The sequence below is a fragment of the Colossoma macropomum genome, unplaced genomic scaffold (genome assembly GCF_904425465.1).
Source record: "Colossoma macropomum unplaced genomic scaffold, Colossoma_macropomum, whole genome shotgun sequence".
Classification (NCBI taxonomy): Eukaryota; Metazoa; Chordata; class Actinopteri; order Characiformes; family Serrasalmidae; genus Colossoma; species Colossoma macropomum.
In genome coordinates this window covers 37,824,652-37,841,133 of record NW_023494789.1, presented here as the reverse complement: position 1 = coordinate 37,841,133, position 16,482 = coordinate 37,824,652, and the positions used below count along the sequence as shown (strand labels likewise).

Genomic DNA, 16,482 nt, shown 5'->3' with positions numbered 1-16,482 from the left:
CAAAAAATGATTTGAATTTGATGAAAATTGAATTTGATTTTTGACATTGTGGCCATTGCTTAATATTGAAACAAATAAAAAAATGGAACATAAATGTAGTTAACTGTGTAACTCATTACTTAGTGAAATTGTAATTAGGTAATTATTAGGGCCTCCAAAGTTAACATGTTAATAATGTGTTAATGTGATAAATTATAAACATTAATCATGTTTTTAACACCATTAACACATTTTCCTGTTTTGACACTTTAAACTGTCCATACTCCTGGCTGAAGCCCAGCTGTTTGCACACTGTATAGCAATGTGACTGTGCAGTTGTAGCCCTGCAATTCAAATACAGCTTTTAAACTGCTTTTAAGGTTATACCTTCAACAGAGTGCGCTGGACAGTGCTTGTGGGAGACCTACAGATAAAAATCAGCAGCAAACTAAAGAAAGCAACTACGAAGTGGAGAACTCCAGCACCACTCAAGAGTGTCCACTGTAACAAGAATGAACAAGAGCAGGTACCTACAACCTCAGAGGAGTTAGAACCACTGATGGTATAATTATTTTTATATGTATGTACACATAGTAATTAGAACACATTGGCGATTAAAAATTAGAAACTATGTTCACTGTATGGAACTCATATGCTTATTAACAACCTGCAAACATACACAAGCAATAGCAAAACTGAAATCTTCAGTTCTCCTCAAAAAAGATGTATGGCAGCAGTATGAGAGCGCGGAGCCACAACCATGAAGGAGCTGGAACATGCAGCCACTGTTGCTAACCCTATGTTGTTCAACCTTACCCCGAGTGGTCACTTCATTAAGTACAACTCCTTGTATCTACAATCACTATCTTTTTTTTCAGCTCCACTTACCATATAGGTCAACTTTGTAGTTCTACAATTACAGACTGTAGTCCATCTGCATCTGTTTTCCTGTTCTTCAATGGTCAAGACCCCCCCAGGACCACCAGAGAGCAGGCATTATTTGAGTGGTGGATCATTCTCAGCACTGCAGTGACTGATGTGTTTAAAAACTCCAGCAGCACTGCTGTGTCTGATCCACTCATACCAGAACAACACACACTAACATGTCAGCATGTCAACACATGTCAGTGCTGCAGTGCTGAGAAAGATCGAACTGCTCTTGTGGTTGTCTTGTGGGGGTCCTGACCACTGAAGAACAAAGTAAAGGGGGCTAACAAATTATACAGAGAAACAGATGGACTACAGTCTGTAATTTTAATGTAATTTTATGTTGAGGTTGAAATTGAATTATTGAAAGTAATAAGTACATCTTAATGAAGCTTATGAAGCTCATATAGCTGTAAAAAGTCGTACTTTCAAAAGTGAGCAAATAAGAAAAGTTATTCATGATAATAATATTTTTAATAATTTTACAGCCCTGGTAATTAGATTTAAACAGTACAGATAAATAAATGTTCCAACGGTTAAACTATACTGTAAAACTATCCTTCTCCTATGATTCATAGCTTTGCTTCTTGCTCCTTGAATCCTATGTTGGATTGTAAGCTGTTGTAGATGTAAAGCTTCTTTCTCTCAGGACCAAATGTTTACAACGTTACCTCTGTGTTTTATAAAAGTCCAGTGTGTTTTTTAGATCTCCAAATCTCGCACAACTGTCTGTGCTGTGGAGACGAACACTACAGTACCGTTGGGGACTATGGCCCAGTTCTCTCTCCGTTTCTGCCTTGTAGTTCTCCTCCAGAGCTTTAACTGCAGACTTACTGCAGAACTGGGGGTGATCCAAAAAAGAGCCTCAAATTATCCCCTCAGTTTCTTCTGACCCACTGCTAAAGGTAAGACAGAACATGGGAATTTAAGAGTGAACTTCAAAAGACCATATAAATCTGCCTGGACTTTTTCCTAATGTCACTGAGAGCCATTTTCCTTGATCTAACACCCCATAGCACCATCAGCCATCTTTCTCTTTCTCTGCTCTCTCACTCTCTCTCTCCATTATCATTCACCCTCTACTGCAGCCCGCCAGTTTCCAAACAGAAATGGACAGAGAGCTAAAATTCCCCTCCCTGTCCCTCCTGTTAAATATTTTATAAACCCTTAATTAAATACAGGGTTCTATCACCCCCGTGGGGTTTTTCATTAAGTATTTGTCGTAAAACCGGATGCAAGACCGTCTATATTGCATCTCTCTCTACCTCCCTTTCTCTCTCTCCCCATTGTGAATCTTCCTGAAGTCAAATAAAATGAACGCTCTGAAAATATACAATTTTTTGGCCGCATCAATATTTTAGCAGTAATGAAAAAAAAAAAAAATCCTCCACTGGCAAGAGAATGAATCTCAAAATTTAAAGAATGAGAAATGCCTTTCAGTGTCTACCATCAAAAACCAGAGGATCAGCAGAAAAACCTGAGCCCTCGTGTGCACGTTAACGTTGCCGGCCAAAATCAAATGCACACATGCAAAGCCAAACAAAAATATACAACCTTAATCAGGTGGAGCTGACTCGTTTTCCAATTCTCATTTTTCTTTTCCCTCGGCCTCATTTGCACAACAGAAAAATCAATGAAGCACGCTTTCCCCTCATTCCTTATTATATTTCTTATTTCCTCCAAAAATAAAAGGATTTCTCTCTAACAAAAAAACACACAGAGCTTATGGAGGGAACCATGAGATGTGGAGACATGCAACATTTCCAACGTTTTGAACCTATGCCTTGCCGATAGTTGATGTGTCACATGAAGAGGCAGTCAGGCAGTTCTAAATCAGTTCTCCTCACAGCAGCCTTCTCTTCGCCTGCGGCTGAGATTTGTGCACGCATCAGTCCATGCTAACTGGTGCGACTGAGGTCTTGTCTGAGCACAAGGCTTCAAATTAAAGGTCATGCAGGGGTCCCCTCCTGCTTAGCGGCCGCTGGTGTGTTGCAACGCACAAACCTCCACAAAACTCTCCCGAAGCTCGTTTATAGATTAACCCCACAAAACAATAAGGATTGCATGTCTGTTAATCTTCTGCAATAATTTGTATGCTATATTCAGATGTGCTGACCCAATTTACTGTGGAAAAACGCTCAACTCGTTTCTTTTTTTTTGCACACTCTTGTTAAGGAAAGGCTTTAACCAGCTGCTGTTGCTTTCAGGCCTTTCAGTCTGCTCCACTGTAAGACGGCTAGTCCATGATAAGAAGTAAGGCTGAATGATATGTCGGCAGCCTGTATATTATAAACCCCTTAAAATCCCAGGCTTATTACATCCTAAGTCTTATTATGCAGTAATTATACAGAAAACAATGCAAACTGGTTAAGTTATTCCAAAGTCCTTATAGGAAAGTCTGTCCGCTTGATGGCCATCTTGGCAATGTGCCCGGGCAGCTATTTCCAGCTATATAAGACCATGCTCCTTGAATGGAGAGAGACCTGTAAACCTGAAACTGAATGCAACAATAATAATATTTCAAAAATACAGATTTAATCTGACAAACAGTATAAATAGTTTGTACCCTTTGGGTCAAAAACAAAAAAAAGAAAACACATTTTTAAGGCTGTTCTGGCAACTGTGCATGCTTTTCCCACCTGCCGCTTAACCAGCAAGCCAACTGGGTCATTTTATTAAAGGGAGGTACTTTCTCCACAAACAAATACCATCTTTTGAGAATTGAACTGTCTCCTCCTCCTTTATAAGGGAATAATATAAATTGAAAAATGTAATTATTATTGGTCCAATATGGTCATTTCAGCTGATAATTACAACCACAACTTGGCATCCCTACAACTCAGCACCTCAATGCTATATTTAGGGCACGACTGCTAAAATTACATTCCTGGATTATATGGATTTTAATGTGAACTTGGCACTGATATCTGTATTGGTCACAAGGTGTTAATAGCCAGTTATCATTATTGGCCCAGAAATTCCATATCAGTTCCTCTCTAGTAAGAACTAAGAAGGCAGGAAAAATGTCTTTTTTTCAGCATGATATTTCGAAAAGAAGAAGAGCGAATGACCTCTGCTTAAGCCCTAGTCTGGGCAGCTAAGAATTAACGTTAAAACGTTAGCCCTTTAGCACTGGCGCTAGCATTAAGCTGGATTAAAGATGTCACAGAGGGACTGGACTACTCGTGCCACTGACTGAGGGGGGTGGGGGGTGTAGGGTTCGTGAGTCAGTGTCCAGGATAAGATGACCTGCCTCTTCTTGGGTCAACACACTAATGAAGCACCCCCGTTAGTGGCAGCTAACTCTCTGAGCAAGAAGACCAGAGGACTGAAGGACACTCTAAATGTCTCACTTCTGATGAGCACTGGGGTAAGAATAGCTACAATATAGTGACCTCAGCCTCAACTCTGATGTGAACATGTAGAGAAAAGCACAGAGTGTACAGCTCCTTCTCTGATTTTTAGTCCCTATGATTTCCTAATAATAGTAAGAGGAAACTAATGCAGCATTAGTCTTTTTAGAAATTAGTGTATTAGAAATTAAAAATGAGCATAAATGTAATCCATGTATAATACAGAGTAAGATATAATACAGAGGCAAGATAGTTGTTAGATAAGAGTCAAATAGTGATGAATAAAAAACATTTTTTTTGACACACAGACCAGTGATTTACACATAATGCATGAATGTTGCTCCCACTATAAATCACTATATAGTCATATGCAAAAGTTCAAACAACCTTGGTCAAAATAGATTGTCGATTTTTATTTTTTTTTATAAGTTGACACATCCTCTACAGAGAACACATTTAAATATTGCATTTATCTGCAAATTTAAGTGCACAATGTTTATTTATTTGCTGAGTTTAACATATTTGAAAAAAAAAAACTAAAATATAAAATGTACCATAACTTTTGCACAGGCCACATTTTATATATTTTTTTCAATTGCATATTCAGCAAATAAACAGTAACTGTGCATTAAAAAAGTGTAGAACTGTGTTTTCTGTAGAGGAGGTCTTCACTTATTGTCAATTAGAAAAATTAACAAAACCAGCGACTGCATGATCCCCGTATTAAATTGCCTCAGTCAGTAGAGTGATAATCTAACACAGTCCTGGCCCTCCTGCAGTGTTCTCCTTTATAAAAAGTGAAAAAAGACAAGGCACTACCAAATAAGCTAAGAATAGAACCCATTTCTCTAATGTAATCTAAATTAGCTTGTTGTAAAATCAGACTTTTATGCAGTCCAGTGTGGTTTATTTGATTGTTTTTCAGTACTTGATAATAGAGAGGCAGCTTTTCTACTCATTGATGTTATTTTACCATATCATTTAATCGCTGCCATACAAAAATCTAAAAATCTTGGAGCTTTTTTGTTTACATCATTTGAGAGCACAACCCCACATTATACTGCACGAACATCTGATAACTAACCCAATTGAAATTAGGGATGTGAGCGGGTACTGAAGTGCACGGCTAACTGTTCGAGCTGTCAGTATCCAAATACCAAAATCAGTAGTCGGGTATTCACCACGTTTCTTTTTTGGAAGGTTGAGAGACTATACAAGCTAACATGTGAGTAATGCATCAATTTTATGTTTTAACAGGACTGTAAAATGTGATAATTTTATGTTTAAGTGTGTAAATTACATTTTGCTACACAGAATCATGAACGCCTTAACATGTGCATGTGTCAAGGATGCAACTGAGGTGACAAAGAGAGTGCTGCTGTATTGCTAATTACTGCCCAGAAGCAGTGAAAATCTATATTTCTGACAAATAACGTCACATTGTCCACTGAAGAGTAAATAGTTTGCATACACGACAGTGAGTCCTGATGAGCCTCCAATGTTGTACCAGTTAGCTGCAGTGTTATCTTACTAGATCATCTGAAGAGGCAGCCTCCCTTACTCATCTGACGAAAAACCCTTCCCATTTCCCTGAGCTATTTTTAAATAGTAAAAGATTTTTAAATGTATTCATCTGCATGCTGCTAATTTTTGTGCTTTTGTCCCAAGACATTCTCGTTACAATATCATGTCTGGCACTGCAGGACTAGTGATTCTAGGCTTCTAACATCAGTGCTTCCACCTAAAAAAGGAAAAAAGTAAGCCTACAGCCCTTTTTTTTCATTTCCCCACAGTTAACCATATACTAATTCGTCCATATACTCATTCATTCACAAGTACAGATATTCGAATATCACCATTTGTCAGAATGGACTTCCCTAAGTACAGAGCACAAATCAGTCAGGTTTACCTGTTAAACTCATGTCTCATGTTCACAACTCAGCAGTCATTCTACCAATCTACTCAATTACCCAGCAGTTACAAAGGCACTTAATGGAACAAAGCGCACATTCCGAACACAGAATCTGGCCTTCAACAGTTGGTCACAATTCACCTGATAAACAGCAAAAGACATCAGAGTCTAATAATTCTCATTTTTCTTTGTATCAACGGATGCATTGTCTGAGCACCTCTGACATTTAAGAGTTTTTAGTTTTGTGGAGAAAGAGATATTGCATCAGCTCTGCGATTCATTTTTAACCAGACCGCTGCAGCGTGCGAGACTCAGAAGCTCAAGAGACAGCGGAGATATAAAACTAATAATTATCCATTAATTATTTAACTAGCTGAAACAGGAACTGTAAAACAAAAGCCATAATAACTGGGGCACAAATTTTTGTCCCTCAGGTTCAACAAATGCTGCACGGAAGGATGTTCAAAAACAAAGAATCGAGTAAATCGCAGACAATTGAGGTTTTTTTATTTATTTATTTTTTTTTAATATTTTGACTGCTGATGTATAAAGAATCTGTTTTGCTCTCTGTTTCATCATAATTTGATTTGAAAGCCCACTTTTTATAGTGTAGCATCAATTCATTCATTCAGGGGCCTGAGAAGACCGGTTGAAAGGTTTGACCCAACTTGTAGAAATGACTACCTGGAACACCCACAGACATGCCTGGCATGAAGAACATGTTTGATAGGAAAACTTGGCTCTCTTGAGTGTTGTCAATCAGTGTTCAGCGGTAGTCTCTAGAAAGTTGCTGGCAGCTTCTCAAAGCACAGCACAAATCTACTTTGCTGCACTGCCCACATGATAGTATATAGTAAGAGAAAAACACATATACTGTATATAGTACTGTGCAAAAGTTTAAGGCACATGTAAAAATATGTAGAAAGTGATTTAATTGAGCAGCAAATGTGTAATTGCTCAGAAAAGCCCACTATTATTTGTAGTTACTATCCAATATCTAGTTACTATCCAATATTTGTAGTTACTATCCAATAGATGGGCTGCTATAAGGAAGCGGACAATGCTTTATTAAATAGTTGTGTTCCTAAATTCTTCTGGTCTGTGCTCCATTAATGTCTGGAGTACAAATGATAACACAAGCAAAACAAGTTAGCTAGCAAAACGCTATCGTATGCTAACAGAACTGGGGTAAAGTTTATTTTTACCACAAGTAATGCATCCTCTGCACATGTGACACACATCTACATGCTTAATTGGAGTTTATTTGGGGAACTTTTCAGCCATGAACGTTACATCCATGAGCTAACGACAGGCTTGTTGTCCATCGTACAAGTTTAACGAGTGTACCACCCCACTACTTTCAGCTCTGCATTCAAGAGGCATTAGGTTTGGTTTAGAAATTACACACTCCATTTGCCCCCCCCCTATCGATCCCACCAACATTTAGCCCAAAATTTCCCATGGTTGTCCCAAGACATTCTCGATCACAATTGGCACCGCAAAACTAGAGCTAGATTGAATTAAACTGCAATGGCTCGGGCAGTGGAGGTAAAGTCAGGTTCCAAATCTCTGTTATTCTAACTTGCTCACAACATCTCATCTTCTTTTTTGAAAACAAGAAATTGTTGTTACTTTTGACTTTGTTAATGCCCATTTGTATATGTATTATATGTATTATGGTATTTTTATAGGCAGAAACACACTTACTACCCAGATAAATGGGTTTAAACCAGTAGTCACCAACCCTGGTCCTGGAGATCCTCCTGTGGACAGTAGTTTGAACCCATCTGCTCCAGATAATTAACTTGATTTGCTGGATCGGGTCACTTTTAAACTCTGCAGGAAAGTATATCTCCAGGAGGAGAGTTGGTGACCACTGTTAAACAGTTTGTTTAGGCAGCCAAGAGATATATATGTGTATATGCACCGGGGCAACTATATTACGAAGAAGGACTGTGTTTACTACCTCTCCATCGAAGTAATGTTTTTATATTGTCCATATGCTTGGTCTAAAAAAGAAATGTGGCTGCATCAACAGTGTGTGGGCTCAAGAACATTATGTTGTTTTGAAGCAAACACAGTTTCAAGGAACTCTTTGCATGGCTAAACAGTGTGTCTTGTGAAGATCTCCAAAGGCTCCTTTAGAGAGGTTGAATACATCACTTCAACCATTCAATAGATCCAAGACCCTGGATCCAGGCTGCTGAAGTAAACACTGCACACTGTAACACTAGGATGGAACTATATACATTGCATATAAGGGGTTTAACATCCAACAGGGGAAAAACGTCACCAAAACGTAACAGTGTTTCTGAGACAAACATACTCAGGGACTGTTATTGAAACCTAAGAGTACATAACATGGAAATCTTAAGCCACTTTTTCACTGCATGGTACAAATCGACTTGATTCTACTCACTTGTGGTGCCAGCTATTTCGTTTTCCACTGTAGATATAGTACCCCTCAAAGTAGCTGGTCGTCATAGCGACACCAAATGAGACTGCTGTGACGTAAAGGAGAAGTATCTTGTTCCAGAAACCTTTAGAGTTCAGACGACAGAACGGTTCTGGTTGCTCAAACGTGACATAAAAGGCTATGCTAATCTGGTAGCTAATGTTAGCATGTGTGTTAATGTTAGCGATTCGCTCCTACCAATCAGCGTTTTGCAGTGTCACCTATTGGTATTGGCTCAGCTCGCTTGGAACCTCCAAAGGAGGTGATACCAAAAATAGTACCTGGTACCAGGTACAAGATTTACCAAATGAAAAAAAACAAAAAAGCTGAGCCGGGAACCATCAGCGAAATAAGCGGCTTTAGTGCTTAGTTAATTTGTTTATTATGATATTTGTACTAGACGATAAAACCCTGGCAGTGAAATAATACTGAAAATCACATGCACATGACATATTAAGAAAGCTGGAGGAACTTGGCAAATAATGGGTCACTTTTATTAATCTTTGTTAATTCTATCTTCCACTTATGAAATACAATAAATTGGTTCACTGAATTATTCTGATAAAAAAAAACATTTAAGAAATTGCACATGAATGTTTTGGCTTTTTTCTGTTGCATATAAAAAATTCATGATGCACTCTTGATGCTGGCTAGCTGACCTAACTACACTCTTCTCCTTCTTCTAGGGTTCTTTAGTAAAAGCATGGTTCTTTGCATGGTGAAACGATTCTTCAGATTGATGGAGAATGTGTTGTATATGGTTCTATATAGAATCTTTTTTTTTTGGCGCTATATAGAACCCTTTTCAATATCATGATACTCGTTATGGTGATAAATTGTCACAGTACGTTTTTCTGAGCATGTCGTCAGTACCTAAAGAACACTAACTACGTTTCATTACAAAGTGAGCATAATTAGGCTTGTTTAATCAGATTTAGTGCAGCACAGTTTGTAAAACAATGAATAAAATCATTGTAGTTAAGTACATAATGTATTATTATTATTATTATTATTAGTAGTAGTAGTAGTAGTAGTAGTATTTATGGTACTGCTGGTTTTATTTTGACTGTTTCAGCTTATTAAATATCAGAAAAACTAAATATTGTGATGCATTTCATGCATCATAAAAATGTCTTGAAAAATCATAATATAATATTTTTGCCATACCGCCCACCCCAGTTGCATGGTTAATTTTTGTAAGAGAGAAACCTTAACCTTATTGTTAGCATCCAGTGCTTGCCGTGCAGTATGTTTTGCTAAAATCCATAAAATGTTTCTGAGAAAGAGGCTTTTGTTTACTGAAAAACTGCAAGTACAATATTTCACTGGTCCAGTAGAAACACAGAGGTCTTTCCACAGTAGTGGTTCTTGCTTTTTAGACTGGAGTCAGCCTGCAGACATTTAAATAGCTGTGTGGTGCTGACTGGTTTTCTCCAAGTACATTAGGGTCAGTAATGCTGCAAAGATGATTGGAGAAGATGTGCATTACAGCATGCTTGTGAAGCCTTTGTCCTCCTACACAGTGTGCACTGTATATAGAATATCCTACTTCTGCAATAACAAAAGATCTGTAAAAAACATAGTACTAGAATGAACTACACTGGGTAAGATGTACATAACATTCTTATAATAATGTTCTACATCTAACATGTTCCTAAATGATCCTTTGCTTTGAATACTTGGCCAGTTAGTTCTTTGCCATTGATTCTCTGAGTTCATGGCCATTGTCTCTAGGAAAAACCTTTATTTGGGGTAGAATCTGTACATCATGTGGAAAAGGGTTCTTTACACATATTTCAGTTAAAACATTCAAGAACCAAGCAAAAACAGGCTCTTTAGGGAACCAAAGAGCCAATAATCACATGTGCTTTGCATCTTGCGTACTGTCACTGTTGGGGAAAAAAACGTATATATCTCCAGAAAGGTAACTTTACAGAAGATGGAAAATACCTTCTTAACTTTAAGTGGACACTAATGGGGAAATTATTTAATCCATATAATTCTGGACCATTTCTAGCGGTCCACTCGTCTTGAAATTTGACACCATGTAAAAGGCAGCTAGCGATTTCAAATTATGTCTAAAGCTGGAAAAAAAAACAAAAAAACAAAAATGGAGATACAACTGACAGCAAAAATACATTTTTAACCCATGGTGAACTCAGAAATTTTTAAGTTTCCATAATAATTAACTAAAGGTTGCTGTGATCAAAATAAATCCAAATGCAATGTAACACATTGTCAGTAGTGTATGCAAATCCCCTGTTTAATGTAGAGATATGCTAGCTAGGAGACAGACATAAGATCATGTGAGTAGAGATGTCACAGTGCCATCTTTTCTTTTCCAAAACTGATACTGATGTTGAGAACTTATGATTTTTTTCAAAAATGACTCTGAATGAATTTAAAAAATTGCTATTTTTAGCTGAAGCACTTCACTGAAGATGAGCATCTAAAAGCAGTCTATCATGCTGAAACCACTCAATCACTCCTCTACCCCACAGAATGGATTTTTTTTCCTCCAGTTTCTCATCCAACATATTCTGATATCAATACTCATCTATACTGATAAGTCATTCCTACTTGAGAGTAAGGGTGAGTAATAAGGCAAAACATCATATCACGATATTTATGCATCACAATACATACACGATACACAGCAAATTAGGCAGTACTAGTGCATTATGTCTATCAAGAATTATTGGGTACAATCATTTTTATTTAATGTTTTACATACTATGCTGCACTAAATCTAATTAAACAGGACTAATTATGCTCTCTCTGTAATGAGCCATATCCACAATTCGGTCAGAAAAGCATATTGTTCAACACAATTTATCACAAATTTATCACGATAACGATAAAATATCGTCACATTGCCCACCTGTTGTGTGATGTGATAGTATACATTAAAGCACAGAGGATATTCCAAGCTATTTTCTACTTATGGGTTGTGATTACCAAATAAATCTACAGCATAAAAGCACTTTACAGTCATACTGTACAAAAAGGCATTAAAATTTTAGTGCACTACACAGTGGGAATGAAAAAATAACATAACTGGTAACAGAGCTTTCTAATCAATATATCTGTTCCAGAACAGTTAGGCATGATTGTGTTTTCGGTTTTGTTTTTGTTCCTAGTAAAATATCTTTCTGGTTTTTCGTTTGGAGTTTTCCAGTTCGAGCCCTGGTTGTAAATACCATACACGGCAGCGACGCAAAGACTGTTTCAGTGATGTGGTTTGAGCAGAGATCATGGCAGGGCGGGGAAATTCATTATCCAAATGTATCGAGCAAAGCTGCCAGTTTACGGCATAGACAGGGACCATTTAGTAAGAAAAAAAATCATATTTCATTAGCAGCATAATGGCCAGGGTTTCTTGGCATCCTTGCTGAGTTGGAGAAGATAGCAGGAGAGAAAAGGGGGAGGGGAAATGAGAGGAAAAAGCCCCCCAAAAAAATGGTGATAAAATGCATGCCGGTCACATTTAATCCTATATTGCCCTAATTAAAGTATTTGATACCCTCAGCGATAGATGGGTCTAGCAACACCAGCAGCCTCTATTAATAGTCTTGGCTTGTGCCCTGGCTTCATGGGGTGCAATAACTCTGGGTAATTTTATTAATAAAATCATCTCTCTCCAGACCCCCCCACACTTCCCCTTGTGTGCCTTCCCATTTAGACATCAACTCCTGTCTTGTCCAGCGCACGCACACTCTGGCATAATGAATCACTCTAGAATGCATGAGCCCTCCTCTCTCTCTCTCTCTCTCTCTCTCTCTCTCTCTCTCTCTCTCTCTCTCTCTCTCTCACTTCTCTCTCTCTCTCTCTCTCTCTCTCTCTCTCTCTCTCTCTCTCTCTCTCTCTCTCTCTCTCTCAGACACCACACACACACCCACACACTCAAACCTCTCTGGCTCCTGACATGCAGAGCTAATACAGCCAAACTGAAAGTAGAGACTGGAGGTAAGAGGAGATCTAGCACAGTGTTGTAAGTGAATCTGTTCCAACTTGGCCCACGTACGAGTTAAAGAAACAAGTTTTGGCTTGATCCGGCTCACTTGGCTGGCTCAGGAATGTTTCAGCATTTGAGTTCTATGCACAATGTTCGAGTTTCTGTCTTCTGAACCAGACGCTGCAGTGAGCACAGACTCAGCCAAGACATTCTCTACAACCTTAAGGGAAAAAAAACAGCAGGTACAATGCAAATGAAAGCAAGCATAGTGCTACAAGCTAAGTTTGCAAAGATACCATACAATCCTAAAAAAAAAGGGTTCTTTAGTAAAGAAAATGGTTCTATACATAAAACTGTTAACATTCAAAGAACTCTTTGCTTGATTAAAGGGTTCTTTGCATGGTGAAATGGTTCTTCAGATTGACAGAGAATGTGCTGTAGATGGTTCTGTATAGACCTAGCACCAAAAAGGGTTCTGGGGTACAAGCTTGACATCGTAACAACAGCACAAACCTTTCTGCCATTTTCTTTACTTAAAAATCCTTGAAGAACCTTTTTTTATGTGTACATAAATATAATATATTAAAAGAATGAAGTACTATGCAAAAGTCAAAACATCCATTAAGAGCAAATTAGTCATTTTTCAGCAACAGGAGAAAAAGCATCAGTAACTATATATTCAAATGAAAAATTCCACAGAAGCATCAACAGCTAAATGTAATATCAAAATGTATATATTAATATTTAGTGCATCCACCCTTTTGCCTTTATTACAGTTTTTAAAAGAAATCTGCAGGGACGTTTTTCTACATCAAGTTCAGTCTTAGAAGTTGGTTGCATTTTCTGTTTCTCACGATCCACATACTTAATGACCATTTTGACTGGAAATTTAATAATGAAGAGTGGTCTCTGACTTCTGAAAATAAATTTTTTTAACTCTTGTAATATATTTAACTTTTGTAATATATTTAAATAAAACTTACTGCCAACTGTATCAACATTTTATGATAAAGGTACGAACGAAAACAGTCCAATATCTCATTAGACAGCGGCAATATATTCTGTTTATACCACAATATAATTATCATATTGACAACACATTAGTATAAAATACATGCACATACCTTTCCAACATAGAGCGGTTCCGTTCCTGTGTACTCTTCCACCACAAAGAACTGGTTCCACACCCAGCCCCTCTTCACTCTTTCATGAGACATGGGGCTTTTCTCACTAGTCCTTTCAACATGACAGGACACCCACCCCCAGCAGTGCAGGACCCCTAGAGTCACCACTAGAGTTGACGCCCTTCCTCTCCAGTGGGCAGCCATCTTGGAAAACTCTAGCTTCTACATGGGGCGAAGGGAATAATTCAGTCGAGATAAACTTTTCCTTCCACCTCTTGATATTGTTTTTTCTTTTGAGGAAGAAAAATAAAAATCCAAGATAGCAAGTTCTTTCCTGTTTGTGGAAGCTATAAATCCAATCAGTATTTCACCATTTTGAAAAGGTTGCTGCTGTTCCTCAGCAGATTTGTGAGCGAGTTAGGGAAGGAGCTAGATCATTGTGAATGCACACTGTATTCTGGGTGAGTATAGCCAGAAGTTTTCATCTTTTTATCTCTGTTTGGTTTCCTTGCAGTTCTGCAAGAGGTTGCAGCGAAGTCACAGGCAGTAGAGTTCACTCCGGTGTACCGTTTCCAAGGCCACAGGCTTGTGCGTCTGCTACTGAGTCTCTATGGGATGAGCAGGTTTTGGACCAGGTGATATGAGGCAAGGACATGCTTGGAAATCGAGATAGCCAAGCAGTGAAAGCTGTGAGCTTCAGTTGCTTTCAGGCTGGATCTCAGCAATTCCAGCGGGGCTATGCCATTGGAGATGAAACCAGGGCTTACAGTAATGCTCGCTTACTTATTAGTGATTTTTGGCATGTCAAAATTGGGTACTTGTGCTGTCCCACACATACATGTGCATATTTGAAGCTCTCTCTTCCAAGAGGAGAAATAAGAGGCACATCAGATGTACCTGATGAAAACTATTCATTCAGTGGAGGGATTTTTTCCAAACTGGGAAATGCTACTTTCTCTGAGGTTCCAGGAATATGTAATGGACTAAATCCAGAGCAGTAGGGGTTTGGTGCTTGGCATTGCTTCCTCGACAGGGCATCAGCTGCATCTACACTTGACCTCCCACGATCTTCTGGAGAACATGCTGGAAAACGATCAGCTCCCCTGAAATAGGGCATAGAGAGAGATATAGTGAGACAAGAGTTAATGATACTCCTGTGCAATATCTGGAGATTTCGATCTGACATATTTCTCCTCAGATATTGGACAAGAGCAGTGAGGGGAAAATAAATGGTCAAAATGTTCATTTTACATCTACAAAAATCCAATATCGTTGAGAGTCAGATTCTTTTTATCCAAACATAGTTCTCAGAAAGCAGCTCTGAACGAAAGAGCAAATTAACATTACTTTGAGCTCTATTAAAATACCAATATTCCAGTTCTCAGTGCTGTTTTTTTAAGTTGGCCAATTATACTGTACCTGAAAACTCAATTTATTTTTATAGAAACTGCTTGACCTGCTCACAAATGTGAGCCATTTGATCCTTATCCCATTGCTGTTGCCTTGTGCACTTCAAAATGAACGCATCAATAGTATTTATGCTGCTGCAGTGATAAACAAAAGATTTAATTTATTCACCCCAACCAGTTAAAGACAAATGCAATTTTAAAAACTATTCCTGACTCCAGCACTCCACTGCCATTTTAATTATTTGATTTGCTGTTTTGCATTCGGGAAAAAAAACCGTGTGCAGAAAATATGCTTTTAGGTTGGATAATCTACCTGCAAACATTTTTCAAGGCAGAATGTTGGGACTCAGCAAGAATCCCAGTAATGGGCTAAGCCCAGGAGCAATGCCTTGTGTGCGAGCTAGCCAGGTTTGGTGGAGGGGAGGAGGGACGGTTATACATCAAGAACCCGGCCCACAAAGCATCTGACTGCCTAGCTGTGGCCTGCGGCATGGGCCTTACACAAGGGGGCATCTGATTAATTGCATGAGGGACCACTAATTGGATAAACGCATTAATCAATTAATTCCATCCATCAGAGCAGCAAGCCTAATACTTCAAACAAACACTGGGCCAGAAGGTGTAGATAAGCTACGGCCCTGTTGCATGCACGGAGATCCGGCACTGGCCAAGGATAATGATTAATGGTCTTTTTGAAGCCTTGTGAATGTGGAGAAAAACAACATTTAGCGTAGCTAAGGTGTCACAACCTCAAGGCTAAGTGACTAAGGCAGCAGCAGACTAGCAAAACTCCTTAGGCTATTGCTTCCTTTGCCCTTTTATACTTCAACAAGCTGCACAAAAGGTTTCTTCTCTGGCAGTTTTAGGGTTTTCTACTTTATGATGCTTTTACAAAAGCTTTAAGTTGATATGTACAACTCATGCAGAGAGCAGATAAGAGGCAAGAAGAAAAGCAGCTTTATAGAATCAAGTGATCCAAGAAAATCAGGCAGTTGTCTACAAGAACGTGGACAACCTGCATGTTAGTAGGGCTGCATACAAAACATCCTCACGACAGTATTGTGGATAAGCTTGTGGTGATGCGTGTTTCTTTTTTTTTCCTATGTGTATCGTTACAAGACACATTAATACATCGGTGATGCATTTAAGTCTGAGAGTATGCTGTTTACAACATCCACCACATAGCAAACCTTTGCTATATTTAGGATTTGGCTCTGTATTTATTATTAGTATGTGTATAAAAGGCTGCATTGGAGAAGAAGCTGTTTCTGTGCGTCGCATGTTCAAGAGGAATGGAGTACAAAGTGAAGTTCATCCATCAGGTTATCAGTCTGCTGTTCTGTGCATGAATGAAATGAGCATTCTTAA

At 38.4% G+C, this 16,482-nt stretch overlaps 1 protein-coding gene and 1 long non-coding RNA gene across 2 annotated transcripts in view; both read right to left on the bottom strand.

Annotated features, from left to right (window-relative positions):
• LOC118808498 (cadherin-22-like) overlaps nucleotides 1-14,481 on the bottom strand; it is a 116,675-nt gene extending 102,194 nt beyond the window's left edge. The window contains exon 1 of the mRNA XM_036571222.1: nucleotides 13,706-14,481. Coding sequence (XP_036427115.1) covers nucleotides 13,706-13,909 — 204 coding nt within the window. The 5' untranslated portion in view covers nucleotides 13,910-14,481. The remainder of the gene's footprint in view (nucleotides 1-13,705) is intronic.
• A 72-nt stretch (nucleotides 14,482-14,553) lies between these two features.
• Nucleotides 14,554-16,482, bottom strand: part of LOC118808499 — a 107,349-nt gene continuing 105,420 nt past the window's right edge. Inside the window, exon 3 of the long non-coding RNA XR_005007281.1 lies at nucleotides 14,554-14,808. This is a non-coding gene — a long non-coding RNA (uncharacterized LOC118808499). The remainder of the gene's footprint in view (nucleotides 14,809-16,482) is intronic.